This window comes from Netta rufina, assembly GCF_964035555.1.
Source record: "Netta rufina genome assembly, chromosome: 7".
Taxonomy (NCBI): Eukaryota; Metazoa; Chordata; class Aves; order Anseriformes; family Anatidae; genus Netta; species Netta rufina.
The window spans coordinates 3989967-4017294 of NC_140130.1; the positions used below are offsets into that span (position 1 = coordinate 3989967).

At 35.7% G+C, this 27328-nt stretch overlaps 1 protein-coding gene across 1 annotated transcript in view; it reads right to left on the reverse strand.

Annotated features, from left to right (window-relative positions):
• CTNNA3 (catenin alpha 3) overlaps positions 1-27328 on the reverse strand; it is a 456005-nt gene that overhangs the window by 80320 nt on the left and 348357 nt on the right. The window contains exon 13 of the mRNA XM_084289960.1: positions 4459-4610. Coding sequence (XP_084146086.1) covers positions 4459-4610 — 152 coding nt within the window. The remainder of the gene's footprint in view (positions 1-4458; positions 4611-27328) is intronic.

Here is a 27328-nt window from a genome sequence, read left to right on the forward strand (position 1 = left end):
CAAAACTAAACTGAATGCTTGGCCCCATTTTTTGAGGGTAACAATGCTCAACACGGCACAGAGAACGGCTGCCCAGTGCTAACAAAGGTACAATCAAAAAAAAGAGAAACACTCAAAAAGCCTAATGCAGTAAACTCGGATGGAATCTGCAATCTCCATGCTAGGATTCTGGAAGAAACAGCACATGGAATACACACTCAGCAGAAAAGATTTTCAAGAAATGTATCAAAGTGAAGGAAGTAACGTAGTAGACAAGAACTGCAATCTAAAAATATATTTTTCACCTTTCATAATATTAGGAAATACAGGTTCCTCATTCACTGTTTCCATGAACATAGATCACCAAAAGCATATATAGTGTCTATAAACATTTTTCTTTCATGTTTCTCTCTGGAAAACTCGCAGCAGTTTACCTGTTTACCCTCTACTCCATGAAACCTGGAGAATTCTTTTCCTCTTCATGTACTTCTGTTAAGATTACCTTATTACTGCTTCAACTATCAGTAGTTATTATTCATTTCAAGTTGCTACTAGGCTACCTACCTGCATTATGTTTAATGTCCTAATGGGATATTATTAGCTGTTAGTTCAATCCAGATGTCTCATATTATACCACAAACTACATTTTCAAACAAAAGAACCTTTTTTTTTTTTAAAAAAAAAGAAAAAGTTTTAACATCATGCAAAATTTAATACTACCTCAACTGTCAACCTGTTTCCTCTTTTTTCTCTGACCTACCATAACCTATTTCCATAATAACAATATGCTGATTAATACAGCATCCAGACGTTCCTGTGCAAAATTAAGTTCACAAAGCCTTTACAATTAAAAAATAAATACAATAGATGCTGAAAGAGTCAAAAAAAAAAAAAAAAAAGAACAAGGACTGTGTACCCTAACAAGCACATGCAGCTATCTGCCCTGGATACCTGATGATTTCAAATCAACAGCCACCACTGAAGGAATTCATCCTTGCAAGTGAAACAATGAAACACATCTTAAAAAAAGTATCCTGCAGTTCTGGAGGCACTTCTATTAGAGCTCATCAGTGCAGCACACAATCCAGTATTTAGTTGCTCTTAAGTGTTACGCACATTATACCTGTAGGACTGGAATTAATGTTTTATATATCTGTGGTTAGGCTTGGACTTTGAAAGGCATATCTGATAATTTGCAATAATAACAGTATTTGGGAGCATTTGACAGTTAGGAACTCTATTTAAACAAAAAAAAAAAAAGTATCTGTCTAATTACATGCTTGAAATGTTCCTGAGGAAACAATCTGGTAAGTTACTGCTTTTACTCTGATGTTGAAAAATACCCCCCTGTGACTCGGTGTCCTTGTTGATTTCCATTTCCCAATTATATTTTGATCAATGATTTCTCTCCTTGATTCAAGTCTTGAAATCCTTCGTAATCCGCAGCACATTGGTCTTTTGCAATTTATCTTTAAGCCCCTACAAGTTGGCCCCAGAATGCTTTTATTTCCTCACCTTGGCTGCTGTGGTAACAGTTTAGTTCTGAATAAACATCAGATTTACTGAAGCTTCTTATAAGCAGATTGACATGGAACTGACATTGTCTGGAATGTATCTAATATGGAATGCAAACAAATCTATGTTCAAAAAAGGAAAACCAGGGTTTTCCCAGCTCGCTCTCTGTGCTGGCAGTCAGTGTATGCAAGGGATGGTAGAGTAGTTGACTCATTTCACCAAACCTCAAAAAAACCCTCTTGACAGTCTCTGAAAAATGGTTATTCATGAAAGAGAAAGCTGCAAATGTCCTTTTTAATGAATTAAACTTTTTTTTTTTTTTTTTTTTTTTCAATCTCCTGAGCTTTTGTCATGACTTCACAATTGCTGGACTGATGAATACATCCAAACACAGCGGAATACACTTTAATCCACATTAGTTTCAATACATAAATATTGTTTAGGATAATGGGAGTTTCAATACAGGTGGAGGCAGGCTGTTATCCAATTGGCTGAAACTTCTTCACCTCAGAGGAGGAGAAAGGGTATCTGCTCTTTGCTACCGATAGCTTCAAGTGCAGCCAACAGCGTAATTTCTGATACTTTGTGGGTATTTTGCCTTATCAAGTTGCACTTGCAAAGCAGAACTGGAAGACAGCACTGATAGAAATCTTGATACTAATACTGTCCATTTAAGTACTGTGCAGTGAGTTATGATTTTACAGACTTGGTACTTCCGCAGCACATTTACACATGTGCTTATTATGTATATGTACAGTCTCTTCAGATCAAAGCATTTTCTCCTCATGCTTCAGAAAGAACTACACAGGATGTTACATCCTCTTCTTTTTTCAGTGACTGTACACATACATGTACATGTCACAGAGAACTGTGAAAATATACATGCATAGTTACCTTCAGATGAGTGTGTGTTTGCAGAGATTGCAAATAAAGCTTTGCTACACTCCTCAATGCACTTCCCCAAAATGAAAAACCGTAAAGGACAGATCAGTCATAATGACATCCCCTGGAGTTCAAACCCAAGACAACTGGACGTATGTAAGATTCAGATCTAACTGACAAAGAGGTAGAAACAACTTCATAATACTCAAAACAAAACAGAACAACAACAAACACACAACAATCCAAGTCACTGAGTTAAGATGGGATGAACAATGCAGGTTTTAAAGGAAGCTTGACTGATCTAGAAAAAACGTCTGACGTCCTAACAAAAACTCTTAGGCTACGTTCACTGAAACAGGAACAGAACAGAAGACCTAACAGACTATCATTTCCAATCTGGTTTGAGATCACCTACCAGAATACTTGAAATGTGAAGAAGGCAAACTTTAGCCAGTTTAATCTGCTCTTTCATTTACCATTTCCAAAGACTGACTGCTCCCTTACAGAGAACATGAAAGCATTCAAAACTCTACTAATGATACATACTGCAATAACAGAGACGTTCACATAAGTGTTCTTGGCAGACATTTGCCTTTCCTCTTTGACCCTGCAAGTATCGTCTGTAAAACTCTTTCTCCTGAGGGGTACCAAAGAAAGGTTTTGAAATTCCCCAGTTGGCAGATAAACTACATCCTTTAAAATACGTGGTTGTGAGAACACATCACCAAAAATATTTTTTTGAGCAGAAATGTTTCCAGCTTGCACTACTCTCAAAACATATAAAGTTTAAAAGAGCAGCAAGCGAAGATGTTGCTTTCATTGCCAAGGCACAATGACAGGAGACATGAACATTTGGAAGATGGTTTAACAGCAACAGTCTACTCAAAAGCAACAGTAGCAGGACGAAATGAAGGGAAGCAGACACATGAAGCTTCCTTGAATACATGCGGTAGAAACCAAATATAATTCAAATAGGACTAGGAAACACCTAAGTCAATTAAGAAATACAAACGAAAATAAAAATACTACAGAATTGAAAACTAACAAAAGTGATAAAACTTTTTTTCAGGCAGTTACAATGAAATTAGATGGCACTGGTGGCATCTTGCTTCATGTAGTTAGGTGCTGAACAGGGCAAGCGGGTCAGCCTTTAGTGAAATCTCCAGCTAACCTAAATCATTATCTCAGTTTTTATGCCTGGTGACATGTATGACAAACAAATTAAAATATATGTAATTCCTCCTGAACAAACTTATGCATTGCAACAGATTAAGAAGAGTCCATAAAAATTTCCATATTAGCCTGTAATGTATTTTATATTTAAAATAATCTGTTTATTTCTTTCTTCCAAACTGAAAAACCTTTCTCAGAAAATCTATCTGTGCTTTTATTACTGTTTTTTTTTTGTGTTTTTTTTTGGTCTTCAAAAAATTTACTGAAACTACAGATACTGCAATTCGGTGCTTATCTTTTATCACCTGAAATGGGATTTGTAGACTGAAAGTATTTGGGGTAAAATGCTGCATCTGACAAAATTCTGTTCCAAATTTTATAAATAAGCTGTTCTGAAGTGTTTTCTTGAACTACAGAATATACGCTAGGATAAGTACACTGATTTTATCAGTTTTACAGACATCATGCTGTTCAGTGTTCTGGTACAACCTGGCAGAAATTCAGCAAGAGATTACCAGGATCACACCGGCATGTACTCTCTGTTCATACACTCCACTGGGTAAGGTCAAGGGCCGAGCTACAAGAGACTTGGGCTTGTAGCCACAAGATGATCATTAATGATGTGACAAGGTTTTTATCAATCAAATAAACGTACATGAGTATGTTTAATAAGCAAAACATGTTTTTCTACAACATTCTGATCTGTCACTCTCGCTCTCCATACAACAGGATTCAGCCTCCTTGAGTTGAATCGTGTGTCCCCTAGTAATCCAAAATCACCAATCAGTTAAACCTAGGTATGAGTTTTGGGACATAGTTGACATAAATAGTTCTGAATTCTCCTGAGAATGCACTGGTATCCTGAACTATCTTAGATATAAATTTTAAATGAACAACTCAAAAACTTACCCGAATCATCATGACTGAGCATCTGATGTTGTGAATTGTATCATACACCTTCTTAGAAACATCCACAAACTGGTTATCATCAAACAGATGCACCGTGTTCTTGCTTAAGCTCTCCAATGCAATATTTACTTGACTAATGAACTCTGGAATCACTATTCAAAAAGAACACAAAATTCAGTGAGCATAAAAAAGATAAAACCTTTAATCTTTCTTTCTGGCAAATTGCCAGTCACATTGATTAAAATGTTACTTAATAAGCATTATAGTAGTGACAAGTAGGAGAACATTTGCTATTTTTATCACAGCGACAAAAATGCATTAAGCTATGGTCAGTTATAAAGTATAACAAAGAACAAGAACGTCTTAAAAAGGGGACAGAGGCAACAGTTGTAAAAACGTGCCACCGATTTCAACAGCAGTATTACCTGAAGAATCAGGTTATAGCCAAGGAAGCTTACCCTTGCTTTATTGATTCAAACAGAAATTGTAAATCTTTAGTCAACTTGATATTAACCCACGATTTATCCAGAATGTACTGGGATTATTTTTTTCTGGTGTTACTGGCCCAATTTTGCTTTGCACACTGGTACCACTATATCACCCTTCATATTTCACATCAAGTCAAAGCAAAGGACACCCAACACACAAAATACAATGAGTAAAGAGTGAAAGCAAGCACAAAATCCATCACAAACAGAAGGTCCTCAGACAAGTACAGATCAAACTCCTTCGCAACAAGACTTCCAATACTCCTTCCTATCACTGGGAGACTGAAGATAAGGAAGAAATGGAACGAGGCAGAAATCAACTTACATTATATTCAGTATGAGTAATATATACCTCATGAAACAGAATTATTTTCAGGCAGTGTATTGGTTTATTGAGAGTATAATATGCTTTCTTTCCCTTCCAGCACAACCACAAGTTAATTCATAAATTTATGTCATGAGAAAGCAGCAAAAGCATTATCTTAAATGTAAAACATTTCAATAAAATTTTGACGTATATAATCAATTTTTATGCAAACAAATATCCAGATGGTCAAAAGGACCCCTGAATTACAAAGCATGGCAACAGGTAATTTGAATATTAAGAAAAATGCCATGATAATACTTTACATGGAGAATTACAAACATAACATAGATAATAAAATTCACTCAAATTACAGTAACTACACTAGCTTCGAGTTCAGCTCTACTCCCTCTAGAGTGCAGAACAGTTACTTCATGTGACACTTCTAAGTAGTAACAAACTTCAGAGGAAGTGGGAAAGTTCTTTTTTTTTCCTGTAAAATAGGTTTCCACAAATGTTAAGTAAGTCGATGTCGTTTCATTTGAAAAACCGGATATTTAAAATCCTCTCTTTTCTGATTTTCCCTTGCATTACGCTTGCCTTTTGGAAAGATCAGTGGGAAAAACATATTTCTCAAATGGTATGGAAATAAAAAAAGGTACACTATCCATCAGCAACCAAATATAACAATTAGGGAGAGTGAGTGCTTATTTATTTAGTTTTTTTTATTAACAATGTATTGTTCAGAGAAACCCAAATATTATGTAATTTCAGAACATAAGATCTTCTTTTTGAGTTACACAAAGATCTTGGCTACCACTAACTGAGCAATTTTGAATGAAACGATTGCCTCATACATTCATATGAAAACATACAGCTCTTCACATTTCTCGTAAAAAGGCTCTGAAGGAGAATGTAGGGAGTTGCAAGGAATTCAAGATTTCCACTGGTACAATCAAAACTGTCAGGTATTTTCCATGGTCTCCTACACCTTCACTTCTTACTTCATTGTACTTGCTATAATTTTGCTATTGCAGTATTGCAAAAACTCAGACTCCTTGCTTACCAACAGCATCTTCATGGGCTCCTGTCTGCTGTCCTCTTCTCCCACAGGACAGGCTATTTCAGTAACCTACTGAAGTGCCATCCTTGTTCTACATGCTCATTAATGGTCTTTTTACAAGGACAAATTCAATGTCTTAAGAGTACCTGCTTTGTGAATAAATGCATCGTGTTTAAAAAGGATTTTATAGAAACACACCCTTTATATATGCTTTGGTGGAGTCAGTGCTCAACTTGATTATAAAACTAAGACCTGAGTGGATTCCCTTTGATAAGAAATGGGTATCTGCTTTTAAGATTGCTGCTTACCATCACCGTCATTTGCATACATACATAATATGAAAAGACTATCACTGCAATTCTAAAATAGGTACGTAACAATCTCCTAAGTAAGTATAGTAACATTCTAGTGTTATTCTAGCGTTTCACTTGGGCTTTCACAAGGCTATCAAATAATTCACACTTTCTGAGAAAAAATACCTACCATTAAAACTGTTAGACCAACTTTTCCCTTTTGTTATTTACATTTTAAACTTACTTTAATTGAACTATTTATATTTCTACCCCAAATGTTCTCTAAACCATGTTTTTTCCAACAGAACACAGAGTTTGACTCAACTTCTGGACCCCTTCAGAGTATTCTTCATAGCCCATACAAAAAATGATCCTTGACACTAATCCCATTTTAAAAACATGCCTACTATATTAAAGTTTCCATTAATAAAACCACGCCTAATGATATAAAAGATACTAGTTGTATATAAAACCAGTTACCACAGATCCAATTACCTAGTATCCTCCCAACATTTAATCACTTTCTTGGTTCGTTTACTCTTTCCACAAAACCACTTTTTTTTTTTCCCCCCAATAATGAGAAAAATTAACAGCATTTTAAACAACGTAAGAAAGACAGAGTCTAAAAAATACTGTTATATCTCTTTATAAACTATCCTGGGAACCTGAATTCAGTTTTTAACTACACTCTTCCAAAGCAAACTTTAAGAACCTGATCTAATATCTACTGACACTGTCGGGAGCTCTTGCTTTTATTTCAAAGGTCTAGGAACACAGTGGGATGGATTTAGGTCTTTGATTAGACCATATATATTATAGTAGATTATCTAACACCTTTTCTTAGTATAGTTCGTATGAACTATACTGTCCATCACATGAATCTGAGATTCTACTTATGCTCTAAGAGTAAAAAATTATCATTTCCATTTCAGAGAAATATACTATTACTTCAATATTCGTAGTTAAAAACTCTAAAGAGCTATGGAAAGACTCTAAAGAGTCTATGGGAAAAAAAAAAAAAGCTATTCTTTTTACAGGAAATAAATGATAAATTTTCAGCAGTCTTCTGATGTCCATATTTAAAGTAAGAAGGTTATACAAAGAAAAGAATTCTCACATACATTTAAATCCTGACATCACGTTAAGTGCTACCAGTCAAGCAGCAAGGGCATAGGTATACCTTCAATACCTTCACGTTCCAAAAAAGAAATTGTAGTAAAGGAAAAAGAAGTAGAAACAAAACTAAGAAGTAAAGCAGCAAAGACACAATTATTCTTCTAATAGGCAAATATTTTTTGTCATGCAGGGTAATTCACTAATTCTTCTCTGTCTACCTTTTAATTTTCCTCTATGCCTGTCAGTATAGCTTGAGCTTTGTTTTGATTGGGTTCATCTAATCTTGATTAAAACTGAGAAACCCACAAAGTAAAAGCAATTAATCCTTGATCTCTACCCTTGTGAGGATACTTTCAATATTATATCCAGGTATCCACTAACAGTATGTTAGATTGAACTAGCCTCCAGGCTAGTTTATTTTCATCACTGGGAATAAAATTTTTTTCTCTAAAGATGCCCTTCATCTTTATCAACAAGTTAAGACGAGTCCTCCTGTGGCAGAATAATCAGAGAGCTGTGGCAAGCAGTGTGTATCTCGAGTTTTTTTTTATCATCCCCCATAATCTGATCACCTACCATAAAAGTCAGTGTGATGTGTATAGCTTGCTCTCAGAGGATTTAAATAGTTTTCCAATTGTAGGAATTCAACTAAATACAAAGGCATAATGGAAACCAGAGTGTAAGTGAAGTATGGTTGAAAAATGAGAAGTGGCTACCACTTGAATGTAGGGCATACAGAGTGAGTAAGAAATCTCACTAGTAACTACATGATCTTTATTTGGTACTTCCTTATTTCATCTCACTCTTTGAGACCAAATAATAGTTTGCACTTCTTGTGATTTAAAAATAAGCATTTCCAACTTCTTCTGGAGTGGTATCTAAGAATTTCAGATTGTAAGAACAGACTTATATATCCTGGTAACTCCATTTTAATGGTATGCATTATATCTACTCTTTTTGAATCTGAAGTGACACACTAGGCACTAATAAAATAAATTATCAAATATAACCATCCAATTCAAGGCAGCTGTGCTGGCCAGGGCACATCATTTGAAATACATGGGCTTATATTCTGACAGAAGCCTGAGTTGTAACACCCAAGCCGTGCTATTTAAAATGGAATAAACTGTTGAATGAGTGAAGACACCTTCATTATATGTGTTCAAAAATGCATTAAAATAATAATGGAATTACTCTAGACAATGATGATTTTGCACTCACCGCAAAGAGTTGAACTGAGTGACATTCTCTGTTGAAACTCCAACCATTCGTGACTGTTAAAAAATCCACATAATACAATGCTAATATGACCAAGATTAAGCCTTTACTAAATTTTATTTCATTATGGTACATATGCTTAATTTCAAAACTACTAATATTTCTTTGATACAATGCTAAATTAGTGACATTTGATTTTAACATTGTATCAAAGGACTTGCAGAGACATACATACACAGATATATAGTGTAAAAGTTTTGTGAATGTGTGCTTTTCATACATCCCTTGTGCTTCTTCAGATAATATTTTTCACATTTTATCTTTTTCTTTTTGTTTTTTTTTTTTTGTAACAAGCTTATCATTTATAGCTAAAAGCATTAATAACATTTTTGGAATTTATGAAGACGTTAAGTATTTAATCCATGTTCCTCTGTCAATCTCAATCCTGGAACAATTTAACAGGTAAAAGATTCCTGCATCATGACACTCGCCCCGCCCCTCAATTAAGAATGATCACTGGGGTATTAACTTAGTATTTCACACTCAACTTTTTACATACTGAGAAGTGTAATAAAACAAGAAGTAGTCAAAGTAGAGGGCTGCTGCACACAAGAAGTTTGATTCTAAGGCAGGATATAGTTAGTACTTGCTGCTGTTTAACCCAGAGAAAAGCATATGGAAAAGTTAAACTGCAAATTGCATACAATCACAGAATCACAGAATTTCTAGGTTGGAAGAGACCTCAAGATCATTGAGTCCAACCTCTGACCTAACGCTAGCAGTCCCCACTAAACCATATCCCTAAGCTGATATAAGCACATTGAAGACGACTACTGGCACAGCCAACAACCACTTTGCGACACAGCTAACTGTATGTATACACGCTTAACCAAATATTCATAAAAATTGGAATTCATATAAAATTATACATTTTCTAAAAGTACACACATAGAATAATATGCTAGTACTATTCAAATACATGTAGAATAATATACAAGTACGGTGGAGCAAATGACTTTTGGTAGAGCTGCATAAATGGTACAAAGGATGCAGAACTGGAATGAAAGATGTCTGGTGAAACCAAATATTCCTGCAGACCACACAAGAATGGTGTGTGGTGGCAAGAAAACCAGAAGAAAGACGATGAACTAAACCTTTGAAGTAACTACAGCTCCCCAAAATAAAATGAACCAAGTACAACAGCAGATTACTCACTTTGGTCTTCAGTGGAAGGAGGGGAGAAGCATAAAAACATCAATAGGAAAGATGAAAATGGGTCAACTTCAGTCCCAGTTTCCCTGTCAAAGACCTCTTGATCACCTTAATGAGCAAGCCCATCATGAACTGCTGTCATCACTGCTGAACTTAGGGCAGCAGTCTCATGATATTACAACCTTGCAGCTAAAGTAAGGGTAAGATTTTTTAAGAAATTAACCATTCTGAGTATGAAAGTGAAATGATTGATAATAACTGAGACCCAATCACTGGCAACATGTATTACTAATGAATGTCTATACAGCAAATTCCTGCTCTCAAGTATGAAAAGGCCCTAATATATTCCTCCTTTAAACAGAACCATCACAATGATCTCATTTCCTATCTGGAAATGATATACTTATTTTCATTTGCACCAAGACCATTAGATCATTTAGATACACACAAAGACATTATTACTCTGTAATACAGCAAACTTTAACTACATACTACACTTTTCAGAATTAAGCTGCAAGACCCAACAAAAGAATATTCTATAGCTGTCTAAAGCTTCTTCTAAAATGCAAACAGAATTTAAGCAAAACTTCTCCGAGTCCAAAATTGACTTTCTAGATAAAATGAAACAAAATTATCTCCTATAATCTGCTGATAAAGACTTTTTTAAAAAGTAGTCTGTACAGTGAGTCTGAATTATGAACCTCTTTTGGACACTGCATTTTCTGCATTGCAACTGGTTATCTTAATTCTCCTTGTTCTTCTGTAGTTGTACTTCTCCCTTGATTCTCTGATTTTTAACAAAAATAACCCAATCCAAAATGAAAAGTAGGGCAATGGAAGAAATCTGTATCATACCAAAATACCATGCATATACTGAAAGTCTAGAGAGACTGTAAAATTAGACAAACCTTAAAACACAAATACCTGTTAAAAAAAAAATAAAAAATAAAGAGAGAGAGAGATGGTGGCAAGGGGGTTAGAAAGGAAATGTCAATGGGAGCATCAAGGTTCCTGAGAAAATCCAAGCAGCAGGTCAGGCCAGATGGGTATGGGCAATTCCTTGCGCCTTTGGAAACTCTGAGCCTGTGGACTCTCCCCTCATCAATCTCTCTCTTCAGTCCTTCACAGCCTGGCAAATGCAGGCAGCGCTGCAGCTCGGATTTAAGGCAATGCCTGCAATTAAACACCATGGTTCAAGGCTTCAGCTAGTGACTTCAAGGGATCATTCTGCCCCCACTGCACAGATGTCCAGGCAAAACATGGAGAGAGGCTTTGTGTTTGAGGGGGCAGATGGATTTCCCTTAAGTATTACAGCATCCAAAAGAGTAGGAAAATACCCCAAGATGATATAGATAATCAACCTTTTCAAAAGCTCTCTACCTAATACATTTTGCAGCCATGCTCAAGGACAGGCTGATCAGATGAGGAAGACATTTACCCCTAGGCACACTAGTGACAAACCTCAGACTTTTTTTTTGCTTTCCTCAGCAGTGTGGTCCATGTGGGCCTGTCGTATCGGATCAGCTCCCTGCCATTGCAAGGCGTTCATATGCTGCAGGAACAGCCACTCCTCCTGATCTCAGTTCACAGTACAAAACAGCATGACCTTCTTTAATCTAACCGAAGTCGCTGGTCTCAATTTTGAGGCATCTACCCTAAACAGCATGTCTTATGATACACCACAGCTAAGACTAGTAGACCTTCTAAGTCTATGTGTATATATACACACACACAAAATGTATGTATAAAGGACTTCTTCTCATAAGTGAATTTCATGTGGAAACACAGAGCTTTCAGGTTAACTAATCCTATCTAATTATGGTCCAGCATGAAACCTCCACATGCCTGTCCTCACCTTAAAGCTAATGGTCATGCAGCAGTACCATGAAAAAGATCAGTAAACTGAAGTGCTTGAAACTGGTTCGCTCCTCTAGTCCAAGCTACTACCAGGCAAGACAGATGACACGCTAGCATTGGTACAAGGCAGGCAGTAGCAAAAGTCAGATGGAGGTGGCAGGCACCACTGCTGTCAACAAAAGCTGCACTTAGAGCTGTTTAAAATGACTGTGAATTGCACACAGCCTCCATTTCTATGACTAGAATTGTTACCAGTGATTTCCAAGGAAGTTTTTCTTCACTGGCTTTGTCATATGCCAAGGCAAAGGCTCTGCCAGCCGGGAGCCCACTAACACATCAGGCAACTTTGAAAGGCTGCTGAAGAAAATACTGCCAAATTGGGACTATCAAATGTACTAAACAGGACAAATCATTAAGAAGAAACAGAGAACTTCCTTTGGGGGAGTCCCTTCATTATATTTTAGAAAAAACATCTTAAGAAAAACAGCTTTACATTAATTACATGGGGAAAAGATATCCTGAGCTTTTAATTAAAAAAACACATCTCTGTGAAACCTCTAGTGAATAAGCCTTATGCTATATACTGCTTAAGCTACAGTGGTGTTATAGAAAAATACCTATAGCATTCATCCTTCTATGCATATTATACATGCTGCTTATTGTTAATTTTATGTTTGATATGCCAATTCCTATGAAATCTGAGTAATCCGAATATTCTTAAAGAAGAGTATGTAAAGGACATTTTGGGTAAGTAGGATTATTTAAGTCTTTAAAAAGAATGACCTTTGAAAAGGTCATTTAGAAGATACTTAAAGTCATCTGAAAGGATTTAAAAATTATCTTTTATTTATTTTTCACTGAAATAGGATTCAAATTAAGGCATAAGGAGCTGAAGAAATGCATCAAAAACTTTTGTGCCATACATTAGCACAACAGCAAAAGGTGATCTGGATGTAAATACTGAAAATAAGACAGAATTCACTTCATGTAATAAATTCACCATTATATCAGTGTATAAAAATCTGGGAAACGGACACCCTGGAACACAGAATATCTTCCTCCCCCATGTGCAACGCAACTCAAGTTCTGCGTTAAGCGTTATAGATCAACATTGCTAGGACTGAAGAGTGGGTTTGCTCACATACTTGCTTATGAATGCTGAGACTGACGGACGCTCATTCCACATTCTCTGCTCAGCCCAGAAACCAACAGTTGGCATTACCCCAGCCTGTGATGCCCTGAGCCCACATCTCTTAGTGCACATTCTCTTCTCCTTTAAGAAAAACTGGATCTTCAAGAAGAGGCCGCAGCATTCATGCTTCATCCAGTAAGGAAAGGAATTCCACAAATATGTTCCTGGGCTATGGTGGATTTGTTTTTAATTATACCTCATGTAACGTACTACTCCCATTCCCTGTGAATGTTGTATGAAGTTCATAATTTTTAAATGAAGAAAAAAAAAAGGAGAATTATTTTTTCACCTTTTATCTGATAGAATTTCTGAGTTTTCAAAGAATGGCTTCACTTATTTTATTGAGTATGATGGTAACATTTCCTCTTTTTATTCAACTGCATACACACTGTATGCACATATCCACACTCCCATAGACATGGAAGACAAAAGAAAAGAAAGATATTTGTGAGGTATTACAATCTCTTTATTGCTTGCAACTAGAAAAAATAAAACTGTTATCTGTTCTAAAACAGTAGAAAGAGAATTAACAGTCCACAATAATGGAAGATAACCTGCAGGGATGCGAAGACCTTTAACCTGTTTTCAGCACATGATTCCGTTATCAGTATGACAGGAGGCCATTCTCACCGATTTTTCTCTAATTTTATGTCAGAATGAAGCACTCCTTGGTTTTTAATACCTAGTATCTGATTTCTTTTCCAATTAAAAGCTGTTATAGTGGGTTGGATGAAGATGGTTAATTGAATTAAAGCATGCAGAAGTACTGGGGAAACCTAGCTAGAGCAACAAAATCAATGAACAAACACCAAATACCTGTCACTAAATGTAAGTACTTCTGAGCTCTGCTTAAAGTCAAAGAAAGCCAACTATATTTTTAAATATAAAGTCGCATTCTCATCTTGCATCCTTCCCAAACAGTAGCTTATGCTCTATGAAGACAATGAATTATATGAAAAAAGACAAGACACGTAAAAATGAATTGACAATTCTTCTTACAAACTGTGTTTGTAAGAACAGAGATTAAGCAGGGAAAATCAATTAAGATAGGTCTTCAGGTAATTGCAAATCTCAAAGACATTATGTGTATGAGACAATGTTACATTCACTGAAGTGAATGGATATATGGTAATTTATCCTAGAAAAGGGACTTTGTGAGATGATAGCTGTGAGATGATCATTTATGAAGGGCAGATGCATGGATTTTACTTTTGTGTTTATACAGCCAGGTGTTCATTGCAGATACGAGTACGTTTGCCTAATATTTTTAACACCTTTCTATATGCTGTTACTAAAACTGTACAGATCATTTTGTTCTAGAAGTGTCTGCCTTTTGCCAAAACAACAGTGCAAACAGCTAAACATGACAACCATTATTCCTCAAAATTACAGTATCACTTAAATTGTCAGTAAAAATCTAAATGTACAAAGAACCAAGAGAAATGCATAATGGTATTTTTTATTTGTACAGTTAGGAGAAAAAAGAAAAAGGGGGTTAGTGAAGGTGTGCACACAGAGATCTCCATTGAAGATACAACTGTAACGTTCAGGCAGTTCTAACCCTACGATGTCTGAATGCCTTAACTTGGGAAAAGCAGGTGTCTCCAATCTGCTGTAGTACTCTGTAGATGTTACTCTAAGGGAAACGGTGGATAGAAGAAACTAGAGCAGACTAAACAAACAGGGCAAGAGGCAAAGGTTTGATTGGAAGAATGGGTTAGAAGTCAAAAGTGATGGGAAAGAAATCCAAAGTGAAAGGCAGCTCCTCTGAGCAGCAGGAAGTTAAGCATGTGGCATCTCAACACATCAGCAGGGGTGAAGGCTGTTATTCACCAGCACTTTCACATCCCTCATCCCTTAACGGTCCCAACACAGACCAGTGGACAAGAATACATCCTTCTGTTAGCAGATACAGTAAGATCCATATAGTTCTCAATTATTACTGTAGCTAACATGGTTATAAAGGGACAAAGAAAGCTAGCACTGATACCTCTTTCTCTAAGTAATTAAATCTCTTTAAGACTAACAGCCTCTAGACAAATTTAGACAAATGGTAAGACAAAAAAGGAGCAGGTCCTTACATTGGACTCAACAAGAATGTCATCGGGCTTGCTGTCTTCTGTGTGCTGCCCTTGCTCAACTCTACCCCAAACATTTTCAGAAACTATCTAAATTGCTATAGGTGCATAAAGACAGAGCAGAAAACAGAATAATTCAGCATTTGTTACCTTATATAGTTTGAAGGTAAAATAATGGTAATACATCTTCTGAAGTCGTTACCCAAAGCTCTACCTTTTTAATAAAAACAGTGATAGAGCTTGAAATGGCCCAGAAAAGGCTCTTAATGACTGGAAGAAACACAAAGACTTGAACAGGACCAAGTTCGTACAAAGCAGAGGAGCATCTACTTTTAGGCACCTGGAGTGGGACTTTTCATTTTGTATTGAGCAGTGTTTACTGAACGGAAGTCCTGGCAATAGAAAGGAATCATTACCGTCTTTACAACAGAGCAGCTTTTGTCACTTCCACAATGGCACAGAAATTTAATTTCTACATTTTCCATACATCAGCTGAGAGAACAAACTAAATTGCATCATTTTGGGGGAAAAAAAAAAATCACTGATCTGTGCATCAGTCTTCTCTAGACTTTGTTTACCGATATCCATTAAACTCCCGATTAACTCCTTATTGACAGGATTTTGTTCAAGTTCCCTTCATCTGAGGGTGGCCCTCTGCTAACTGCTGCATTCAAGGAGTACATCACTTTCACAAGCTGCACGGTTGGTGAGTTGTGTCTTCTGGTCCCTATTACTGCACAAAAATCTTCTCACCAGAACAAGTGAATGCTTGAACCTAAGTGTATTTATTTTGCTATACAGGAATGCTTTTTAACTGGCCCTTTTTTTTTTTTTTTTTTTTTTTTTTTTTTTTTTTTTTGCATTTCTTGAGCAATAGTTTCGATTATAAAATGCTCTTAAGATCATTCAATTAAACAAGATCAGTAACTGCCACTGAGACAGTTCTCCCTTACAAAAGTAATGCTTCCACTAAGCAGACCTTCTGGGAAAAAGACTGATCTTGACAAACTGAGAAATCAAGTTTCTCAAAATCACTTTTTCCTTGAAGAAAAGTGTTTAAGTTGTATTCTAAAACAATCAACCCAACAACAAAAACTGATACACAGTGTTGCCTCATTTTCTCTATCCTACTGTATTCTCTTTGGTATATACCTCTTGGCACTTTTCAAGCCCTACTTTATAGCAGGGCAGCAGGCACTTTTATTCAGAAAAATCTCCAAACCACAGGAGTAAGAAAGAAAAATATTAAGAAATTGTCTAATCCTGGATCACTACTGCAAGAAGGACACTGCCTAAAATGAGTAAAACGTTATTTAAGCCTGTAATCCATATCGACTGGTGTGTATGTTTTCATTAGAACTAAACACACTGTATTTTGACTGGTGGTTCATGTCAGTCATTACCTGTCACATCTTATTTCAGTTTGATTTGTAATGTCAAACTGCCAATGCAATCCTGAAGTTCTAATTTTATAGTTTTTTAAAAACAAACAAACCAAGGCAGAGAATCCTTTTATTTGAAGGGGAACAAGTCTAGATGAAAAATCTGCAAAGGAACCCTTACTCTGTACCCTAGCATAAGCCCTGTTTGTATGATCCTTAATATTTTTCATTATCTAGTCACTTTTCTCGGCAGATTCTAAAACAGATCACGATTTTTTGTTTATATTTTACATCTAAAGGAGAAAAAGAAATACAATGCTGTTTTTCCTTTGTGTACCAGACTGCACTTTATGCAACTCATAAAGATGAAATACAGAAAATTTAAAAGCCTGACCCTTTACCCCAAAAATCGGATTTTTATTTTGCATACAACTCATACAATTTTGAGACACTGCAACAGAGAAAAACGTACAAGTTTCATAAATAGTATTAGAGAGTAGAGAATGTGTTTTACCAAATGCTGCAAAACTGAATTTGCCTACACAGAAGCATTAAGCAGTGACTGTCTATTCTCTAGAGTAGCAAACATACGTGTGGCTCAAGGGACCATTATGCCTAAAACAACAGACTACATCCACCACTTGGCTACTGGAAAAAAAGGCGGGCCAAACCAGGCAGAGCTTGTGAGCAGTAACTACAGGCTTTCTGCTCATTTCTTGCTGGGATAAAATTTAGAAAGGCACATGCAAAGGTGTGTAAGAACAGGAGCAAGAATGCTGCAGATCTCTCAGCTGGACTCTGCTAGAAACTGGAATACGAGACTGGTACGCTCGTTCTCTTGCACTGTAAAAAATGATCTCCCTATAAAATCACCTGAATCTTTTACACACAAATGATTATTTTCCAATTGTAAGTTGATTTCATACCTGTAACATAAGCTTAAAGAATCAAGAAAAAATTATTGTTACGGTGGGTCACAACACACAGATATCTAAATTTGCATTGAATGAACCAATCATGCCATAAAACATAGGAATAAACAGATCTGTTTTCTGAGGGCTGAGAAAAGGCTTCCTGTGAAAACAGGAAACCATGTAGGAAATGATGGACTGAATCTGCAGGTACATAGAACAAGAATCACACCAACGTTCTTCAACCTTCTCCCTCAATTTAATACCCTCCCAGAGAAAACCAATGACATCCTTTGAAACAGTGCTCCGGAAATGAGAACTTGTACTATGACAGCAGTGTTTTGAAAGGAAGGTTTCAAAGCAGCCACAAACAAGATACACTGTCTCTTCTTTGCATCTTGACTGCTTGCAAACAACCTGGAGGATATTCAATGATTTTTCCTCAGGTTTTTCACTAGAACATGCTTCAACAGTATTTGGAAACATGTTTCTGAGGGTGTGGTGTCCAATTGTAGTGACTTTTATCTTCACATATAGCTTTTTCACTGTGTGATCACAAAGCACAGCACAGTGCATATGCAAACTCTCTGTTCAGACTGTAAAAGAGCTTTGGTCTCCTTGAAGTTCCAAATTAGCCACTAAGTTCAATTTGCAGTATTTGTGGATTTTTTTTTTTTTAATAGTTTCCAGATTTGAAACATCTGGAAAAAAATGCTCTATTAGGATACCTCAAAGGATGTGTGTGTATATATATTCATGTATATATAAATATATAGATTACAGCTCTACTGCTCATAAAGTACTTATTTCTATAATTTATCTACAAGAGTTACAAGTATTGGCAAGAAATAATGATCTTTCAATAGAATTAAAAATACTTTTAATGAAGCACAAAATGTATGCTTGCATTATAATCCATATTAATAGGAAGTGTGTATTCTCCTTCCAATATTTTACACTAGTTTTTAAATAGTACAACACCACTGTGACTCCAAAAATCTCTGAAAATGTGCCTTCATCCTCAATTAACCCAGTGAAAATATAGTAGTTTTATCACATATTCAAATAGATTTTCTTCATAACATGCTTTATGTGCAGTGAACACAGCCTCCATAAAAAGTCTAAATCATAGTCTAAATCCTGTATTTGAATACAGCTTCATAGAAGTTACGAATATGTTCCTACAGTAGTCTCATATGCGCTAATAATGACCTAGAATTCATTCATTTAGGTGGTATTCCTAAAACTTAATTTGTAACATTTCATTTTTTTATTAGGAACATTAGTCTGTAATATTTTAAGCATTATACTGACATCATACATTTCAGACAAGAATAAAAGTTAAATTTCCATGACATTAATGAGAAACAGATTTAGTGAAGTATCAGGAAAACAATGCCTAAACCAGAGTTAATTCCAGTCATCCGATCCACAAGTAGGGGAAAAAACGAGCCTAGCACCTACTGAATACAAACTTCTCCATTATACCCAGAGCGCGTCCTTCAGTGATGGGAGAAGGCTGAAGACAAGTGTCAGAGAAGTGGTTATTACGCACTTTGTACAAGGAATTTTTCATCTACCGTGATGATGTAAGGTCAGGATGCACCGCTCCAGTTTTACAAGCTGTGAACATAGAAGTGGGTCATATTTTCCCAACATTGAAATCATGCTGAAAATAACTCTGTCTTCAAACCACTACCAGTAGAAAATAATCTAAACATTCCAAAATGTCACCATCTGTTTTGGAACCTAACTAGAAATAACTTCTTTTGAGGAATCTGGTTGCCACTGGGTGTAGTATCATCTTATAAAACCTGAAAGTAATTGAATTAGCCAGAAGGGATACTCCTGCAAAAAAAAACAAACACGCAACTTTCTTTGGTACAAGGACAAAAAAAAAAAAGCAAGCCTCTTTGGGAACATCAAAAGTGAACTCTTTTGTTTGTTTGGTTTTGTTTGTTTTAGGCAAGATCAGATACTTTGCTTTTGAGATGTGTGTTAGCAAAAGACAAAAAAATATACAAAGCATGTTTGGGAAAAAGGTGACATGTCTACTAAAAAGTAACTTGGAATAACTACGAGCATTTAATCAAGAGTAATTACATTTCATAGAAGATTGACAGTTAAAAGGCAAACAAGAAAAATACAACTTGTTACACCAAGTCCTGAAGTACCTGATAACAATAAAACATCAATGAACTTGCCTGCCAACTGAAAAAAAATATTACTCAAAAGGATTCAGGAAACACTGCTTCGTGATAAACTTTGTGCATTCAATGCCTGTCTTCGTTCTAACACCTTAATATACTGTGCACTGGCAAACTTATATGCTCTTCATGGTTTATTTCGATAATAAACAATAGTAAAACTCAGTAAATAGAACTGGGACAAGGCTTTTGAGACACGAGCCAGCAGAGTTCATGTCAACCACTCCAGTGATTTCAGTGGGTTTGAAGTTAAGGCCTAAATACTGAAGCCTGTGGTGTAAGCACCTACACAAAGGCTGTCCTTACAAAACCATGGTATTACTAAAACTGTTTTACATGGAAAGAGATAAAGGGATGTTGGTATATGTAAGAAGTGTGTTCAATTACAGTAAGGAATCATTTGAAACCCATAAGCCTGCTTATTGCAGAACGTGAAATCCCACTGGGTAGCTTGTTTGTGCCAAAGGTAGAACAAACAAAACATCTCAAGTGGTTCTCTCCAGACTTTAAGATAATTTTTTTTACGTGTAGCCTTTTTGTTGTGTTTTTCATAGACTTTTTGCATTTTTTTAAATTGTTTTGTCAATTGTCTTTTCATTTTAAAAATGGCTTTGTCTTCTAGAATACTTTAACTTACCCTGTTGCAACTGACAACTCCAAGAAAGCCCTCTCAATGCCGCCATCTGGATAATGACCTCTACTCCACTAACAAATGTTTTTTTAGGTGTCCTACTAACATTCTTCCTCCACCAGTGCCTACTACAGTGCTTTAAAGCCAACTCACACTCCTGTCCTTGCAGGAAGAAAAAGGTGAGTTCACAGTTCCCTGTGTTGAAATAGAGCCTGAAGTAGTTGTTACCGTAATGACAAAACCTGCTAGGGGGTCCCCAGTTTGCACAACTTAGGGTTTCTTCCATTATGTTCCTGATTACATTGGAAGTATAAATAATTCTCAAACTTGCAGACACATACAACATTGCATTTTGATATGTAAGGTTGCTATGTGTGTTAACTACAAGAACATAATTAAATGTTACTCAAAGTGTGTTATCTTAGTGGACTTATTTGAAGGGGATAATAGATTTCAGATTAGATGGTAAAATAACTTAAGATATTTATGCAAATCAAACTGTTTACCAATACTAACGCACTAAGTACGTTTATCATAAATTCAAGCATCTATGTCATAAATACAACCGGAAACCCACATTAGTTATCTAGTCTCCAGGCTCACAGATTTCTTAAAAGTTTCCTATCCGAAGTGTTAAACTATGAGCTCACCATCTGACTGAGCTGAAGAAGGTGGCCGAGGAAGACGACTTCCTAACAAAAAAAACAAGAGTGCAAACTGCTGGAATTCTGGCTGCCATAGAAAATGAAAAATATCATATCCTTCTTTTGATGCAAGCGGCTGCATAAGACTTCTCGGACACCTGTTTTTGCTGATGGTGCTCACACATCAGAAGGGTATTTTTCTGTCTTGAAGTGCTCAATGTGATTTTTGCCCACACTGCTCTACAGAAATTAGTGATAATTAAGACAGTTGGAAGAAAACATAGAACACCATTCACTTGTAGAAAATAACAGAGCTCTACTCAACCATCTTCCACAAAAAAAAAAATAGGTCTAGGTAAGGAAAGTATCTTTAGTTTCTTCTCTTATGTAATACTTTGGAGCAAAATCGCAAAATCATTGCATTCTATTTTATTCTAATTGTATATTCTTCTCCATGTTACTATATATTCTAGATTTTTCCTTGCACACTCAACACACTTCCTTCATCCTTGAATATTCTTCCATTTAGAAAGTATGTCCAAAATCTGCATCTCCACATCTTTGCAAAAATTCGTACATGCAGACAGAACTCCCTAAGCGGCCATACAGGAAACAAACCTACCCAAGAAGTTGAGAAATTTTCCTCATGCTCAAAGCAGGGTAAAAACTGAACTTGGTGCTAATTATGCTGGATTTCACCTAATCAGGCTTTGACCTGAACCTCTCTCAGCAACATTTCAAAGAGCTGTGATGTACATTTGGATGGAACCTGCATGTCGATGTTATCTAAACTGATTTAGTTTTAACTACTGCAAGGACTGAGAATATTTTAGGCATTGTTTGTGTATCTAATTGCATCTAAAACCAAATGGTAAAGGGATTCTGTCTGTATCTGGAAGTCCAAACAGATCAAGCATAAACAACAGAATGAGATGATCATATGCACGGAAGCCCCCCTAACCAGACAGAACTGATGTAAATAATGAAAATAACTCACACAGACTAACAAAGTCATTGCTTTCTTAGTTTTATATTGAATGATGGAGACAGAGTATGATGTTTTCACCTACCAGTTATTTATATAAAGTAGCAGGATGGGCTACCATACAAAAAAAAGGACAAAATGGTAGAATATTGAACTAAGAATACCAGATGCACTGTTCAACTTGCCCTATCCCTCAATTCTTACCCCAGAAATAGAAAAGCATTCAAAAGCAAGAATCTAAATGAGACATTTGCATTCACTACACTCATAGTAATTGCATCTTGTAGTACATGCTTTCCCCAAGAAAAGAAACTTTGCCTCAACCATCTACCAATGACATTAAGAAGAAAATTCTTCGGTATTGCCAGAAATTTCTTAATCATCTAGTAACTAATTAACTAAGGAACATTTACAGCTATCAGTGCTAACGCTAGTCTTTTTTTCAGGAAGAAGTTCTTTAGGAGAAGAAAGTCCTCTATAAGAATCTGGAAGAAGAGCGAGAATGGAAACTTGGAATAGGTGCTGATTGTTCTGGATACACAGTCATGGTGAACTCTAATTGCAATGGACTGCTGACAGACAAGGTAGTGATTCTCAATTAGATTTCCTGCTACTTTCAATTCTATCTAGTGAGTACAGGAAAGCTGAAAAGGTTCCAGAACGTTTTTTTATTCTTTACTTGTGGTTTAGAGTTTACAAAAGCTTACTACAACATTACTTCCTCCTAACCTGCAATGTAGGGAGATTCAGAATGGCAGACTTCAGGATTCAACCATGTGAATTATCAACTCTAAATACACATCCACTCAGGATCAACAGTTAGAAACATACTACACTGACTAAACTAACATTGCTGCCAACATTATCAGAATGTAAACTCTATAGATTCATAGGATACAGGTACATACCTTATTTGTCATACAGAATAAATACAAGTGAATAAGTTGAGTAAATACAAGATGACTACATGTTGCTGTTCTGAAGAAATATGGAGCACTGCAGAAAATCTTACAATTAGCTCTCAAAAAAATCAACAGTTTTAAAAAACTGTAGTGCAAATAAACACTATAAAAATAAAGTACCAACAGACTTTAAATGTTTATCTGTGTATCTGAAAACGTATCATATTAAATCATACAGATTTATTGCATCCATTTGCAAAGTTGCCATGCTTCAGCTCCCTTTTGCTATAGGATACTTATATAAGATACCTTCTTTAGTACTTTGGAGACTCATAAATGCAGAAAGAAGTATTTGTAACCTTTGTACATTGAAAAAAGCTTCCAAAATAATAACACTGCCAATTCTTACAAGTAAGCAACACATCAAAGGAAGAGAAGGTATGCTTATTCCAGGAGTCTGAAATTACTACTGCACAAAGTATGAATGCACCCTTTAAAAACATTTAATTGCCCAGAAAAGGTGACCCTTATATAAATCTACTTAAGTATCTACTTAAAAAAATGAAACACATTGTCTCCCTTAACATTTAGAAGAAAGGAAGTATCCCGTGTTATAATGCTGGTTCTGGGCTACACAATACAGAAAACACTAACCGTCAGATACAAGAAACATTCATTTGCAGCTTAAATTCAGGAAACAAATTATAAAATTGCTTCAGATAAAAAGAGCGCGCTATTGCAAGATTGATGGCTTCTCCCAAAGCATTTTTGGTGCTTAGGAGGGGAGTCAAACTGTTCACTGCCTACCTATCTGCTGAAGCGAACTCTGACTAGTCCATATGAGAAGCATGGCTGCTGCTTTATATTGCTTTGGCATGGCAACAAAAGGCTTCTATCATGACTTTTTTCTAACAATGCACAAGGCACACACCTTCTAATCTTCCAACGGAAGCTGTCTACCTTTTAATTTTTAGTTCTTGACAGCAATCATAAAGGAGAATGAGTGATGGACAGATGTATATTCCTGCATGAACTACATCCCAACTGCTCTAAAGTTGAATGTATTACTACACTTTTATCTGCTACATAAAGCTTCACTTTAAGATGAATCTTAAGATGGTCTAGTGAATTATTCCAAAATGATCTAACTACAGTTGTTTAACAGCACTGGATAAACTGAAGGGACAGTCTGAAATTCTCATCTACTCTGAGTCAAAATAAAGCTCACAGCAGACCAGACCTTGTACAATGCAAGTAGTGGTGGGATCTGGATAAAAAAAAGAATCTGGTCCTTAGAAAGGATAGAGAAGCCCTATTTATAGATATTTTATTCAGCATATAATTAATTCAATAACACTTCTCCACGTACTGCCATTAATGGAAGTGCTGAGAGACTTACTGTGATCTGATGTGAAAAAAATGATCACAAATGTATCATTTATAATTTTAGCATGAATCAGTTCTACTATATTAACAGATTCATGATCCATACATAAATACACATGCATAAATAAACCCTGCTCAATTATGTATATGTTCCCCCCAACACGTTCTGCTGCATAATTTCCAAATCCAACAGCCTGCAGTTACTATAGAGCAGTAAGAGTTGAGGGAGTTGAGGGCATGTTTGCCAGAAAGGAATCTGGGTGGGACACTGAACATCTTATCCAGAGCAGGTTTTTGAATTGAATGGTTAACTGTACATAGCCGAAAGTATTACCAAAAAAAAACTAAAACCAAAAAACAGAGAAAGAGTGTGTAATGTAATTTAATGATTATGATACAACATTCTAACAATTAAGAAATTTTGTTATAAACATAAGAAAAATATTCCATGTAGAAAATATAAACTGTGAAAGGCTTTCTTGCTTTTTTTTTTTTTTTTTTTTAATTCAGGTTAGAAAACAAAACCAAATGATACCCCTGCAGATCTGAGACTGATCTAAAACTGGAAAACAAGAAGTGAATTTTTCAGGTCTATGGGAAATCTTAACAGAACAGGATTCAAGTTGGGTATGTGAACAGAAATTTCCGCACAGATTATGGAATATTGAAAAAATTCTTAAGCGCTTTGTGATTTTTGAGATAGAGTTACTCAGTCCACAGCCCTATTTAGAAGGCAGGTTACACTCTGACATGTAAATGTTGTGAAACCAAATGGCTAGAAGAAACATTGAAGAAATCTAAAGGTTTGGTCCATGGAAAACAGGAAAAAACAACAGTAGGTATATCTGACCAACTGGCTCCAAGAAGCAACAGAAACAGCCGAAGCTACTAGGTTAACAACTTGAATGTCCCTAATATACCAACTTCTTTTAAAATACTCAGATGAAAACTAATGAAATAAGGTATATGACATCCCTAATATACTACAATGTTTTAAAAGACAACAGGACAAAAGAATTCTTTGAATGCTGAATGACAAAGGAAATAATTGCTAAACTGGTGTCTAAAACAAAAAATTAATCACAGACAAATATGAAAAGAGCACAGCGTACTTGTAATTCCCACAAGAATGCACGATAACAATTATAACAAGGTTTGTAGGTGCAAGACTATGAGAAAAACATTATTAACACAGCAGGAAGAAAATATTGCCACAGAGATGCTGGAAAATACATTCACAATAGCTATCTGAAAGGTTCCCAGAGCTGCAAGTGAAAGGCAGACTACAGAACTGCAAATGAAAGGTCCTTAGCTTGAAAAAGAAGGGGAACCTAAGGTCCTCTGCAGAAAAAAGTCACAGCTGAAATGCTGGTAACAGCTTTGATATGGGCACACAAATAACTGTCCAGTTAAAGCTCAGTGAAGAGTCTGCTTAAGTTTAAAATAAAATATATTTAATAGAATGATCACTAGCAGTTCCCTGATCTTGGTAACAACTTAAATCCAGTATGAATGGACACTGCCAAAAGAATCCCTGTCCTGGATCCTTAAGGCCTAAAAGGGAAAATATATTAAAAGGGATAGACTTCCCTTTCCCAATTTTTCAGCAGATGCCACTAAAACCAAGAGACACTCCCCTCATCTTTCTCCCTCTCTCCATTTAACTAGCTGAAGCAACATCACGTATGTCAAATCCATGCTGGTAACAGAAATTTGTTTTACTATCCTAATTTAGAAGAAAGGCCTAACAACCAAAAAAAAAAAAAAAAAAGAACAAAAAGAAAAAAACAACTGAAGAAGGCAAAAATAAAGTTATTAGCTTATTTATAAACGTAACTTCATTCTATATTAATGTTGTGCTTTAAATGCTGTTCTTGCTATTTTTTATCTCAGGAAGGAGAAAAGTTTATGGAGACTGTGTTTAAGACCCAGAGCCCTAAATAGCAGGACTGCACCAGACACTCTGAAGCTTTCTGAAAAAAAGCCGGTTGGCAAAGGGCACTGGAGAGGTTTATTCTCAGTTCCTTGGATGATCACTAAGCACAACAGCATTTTAAAGCAAGCAAACAAGTAGTTATGAGCATCTTAACTCTCATGTACAATTTATAATTAATAAGTACATTAATGTTATTAAGAATGAAGAAAAGCTCCTTTTAAGCTAGAAGAAGAGAAAGTAAGATTGGCAAGAAGACATGGTATTATGCTCAGAGTCGTTTTTTGATTATCTGAAACACAGAAGACTTTAGATGACATTTCTGTTTCTTCAGAACATTCTTTACATGCGAAATAAATCTGACAGTTTTTTACAGCTAGTATTTTTAACACAGCTTCAGAAGGATTAGAAGAGAGCTTTATGAAAAAAGCTCACTGTGGACTTAATACAGGTTGTTGACTCTATAGTAGAGCAATATCCATTGTTTTTTTGTATCCACTGCTTTAGAAAGTTTTACAACTATCAGTAATCCTAAGCAAAAAAAAAAAAAATATATATATATATATATATATGTATATAGTAAGCTAAGTTATGCAACTTATCAACATCCTCAAACTTTAAGGGAGAGGAAACGTTTACCTACAGCACTTTTCTTAGTTCATAGTTATCCTCTTAGATTTTAAAATAATTCTTTGTTGAATACAGTTTCTTATGACCTGTCTCTTGTCTGTGTTCTACACCAATTCCACAAGCTTCCAAGCTGAAGCCATACCCTGTCTTTTTCTATCAAACTTCTTTTCAGTCATTTCCAAAGAAAGGACTCAGTCCTATTTAGCAGACCTTGGGCTTCACGGGCAGGGGTACGAACCTCTGTATGATAAACAGAGTTTATTATAAATTACAACATTCGCTTTAAATCTCACTGAGGGTGACAAATAGTGAAAAATGTTCTTCCCTTAAAAATACTTCACCCTTTTTAATTAGTTACAGATTTTGAATTTGCATAAACTACAAAACGAGATTCAGCAACCTTATTTCAGCTGCCCTCACCTAAGTCATCTAGAATGA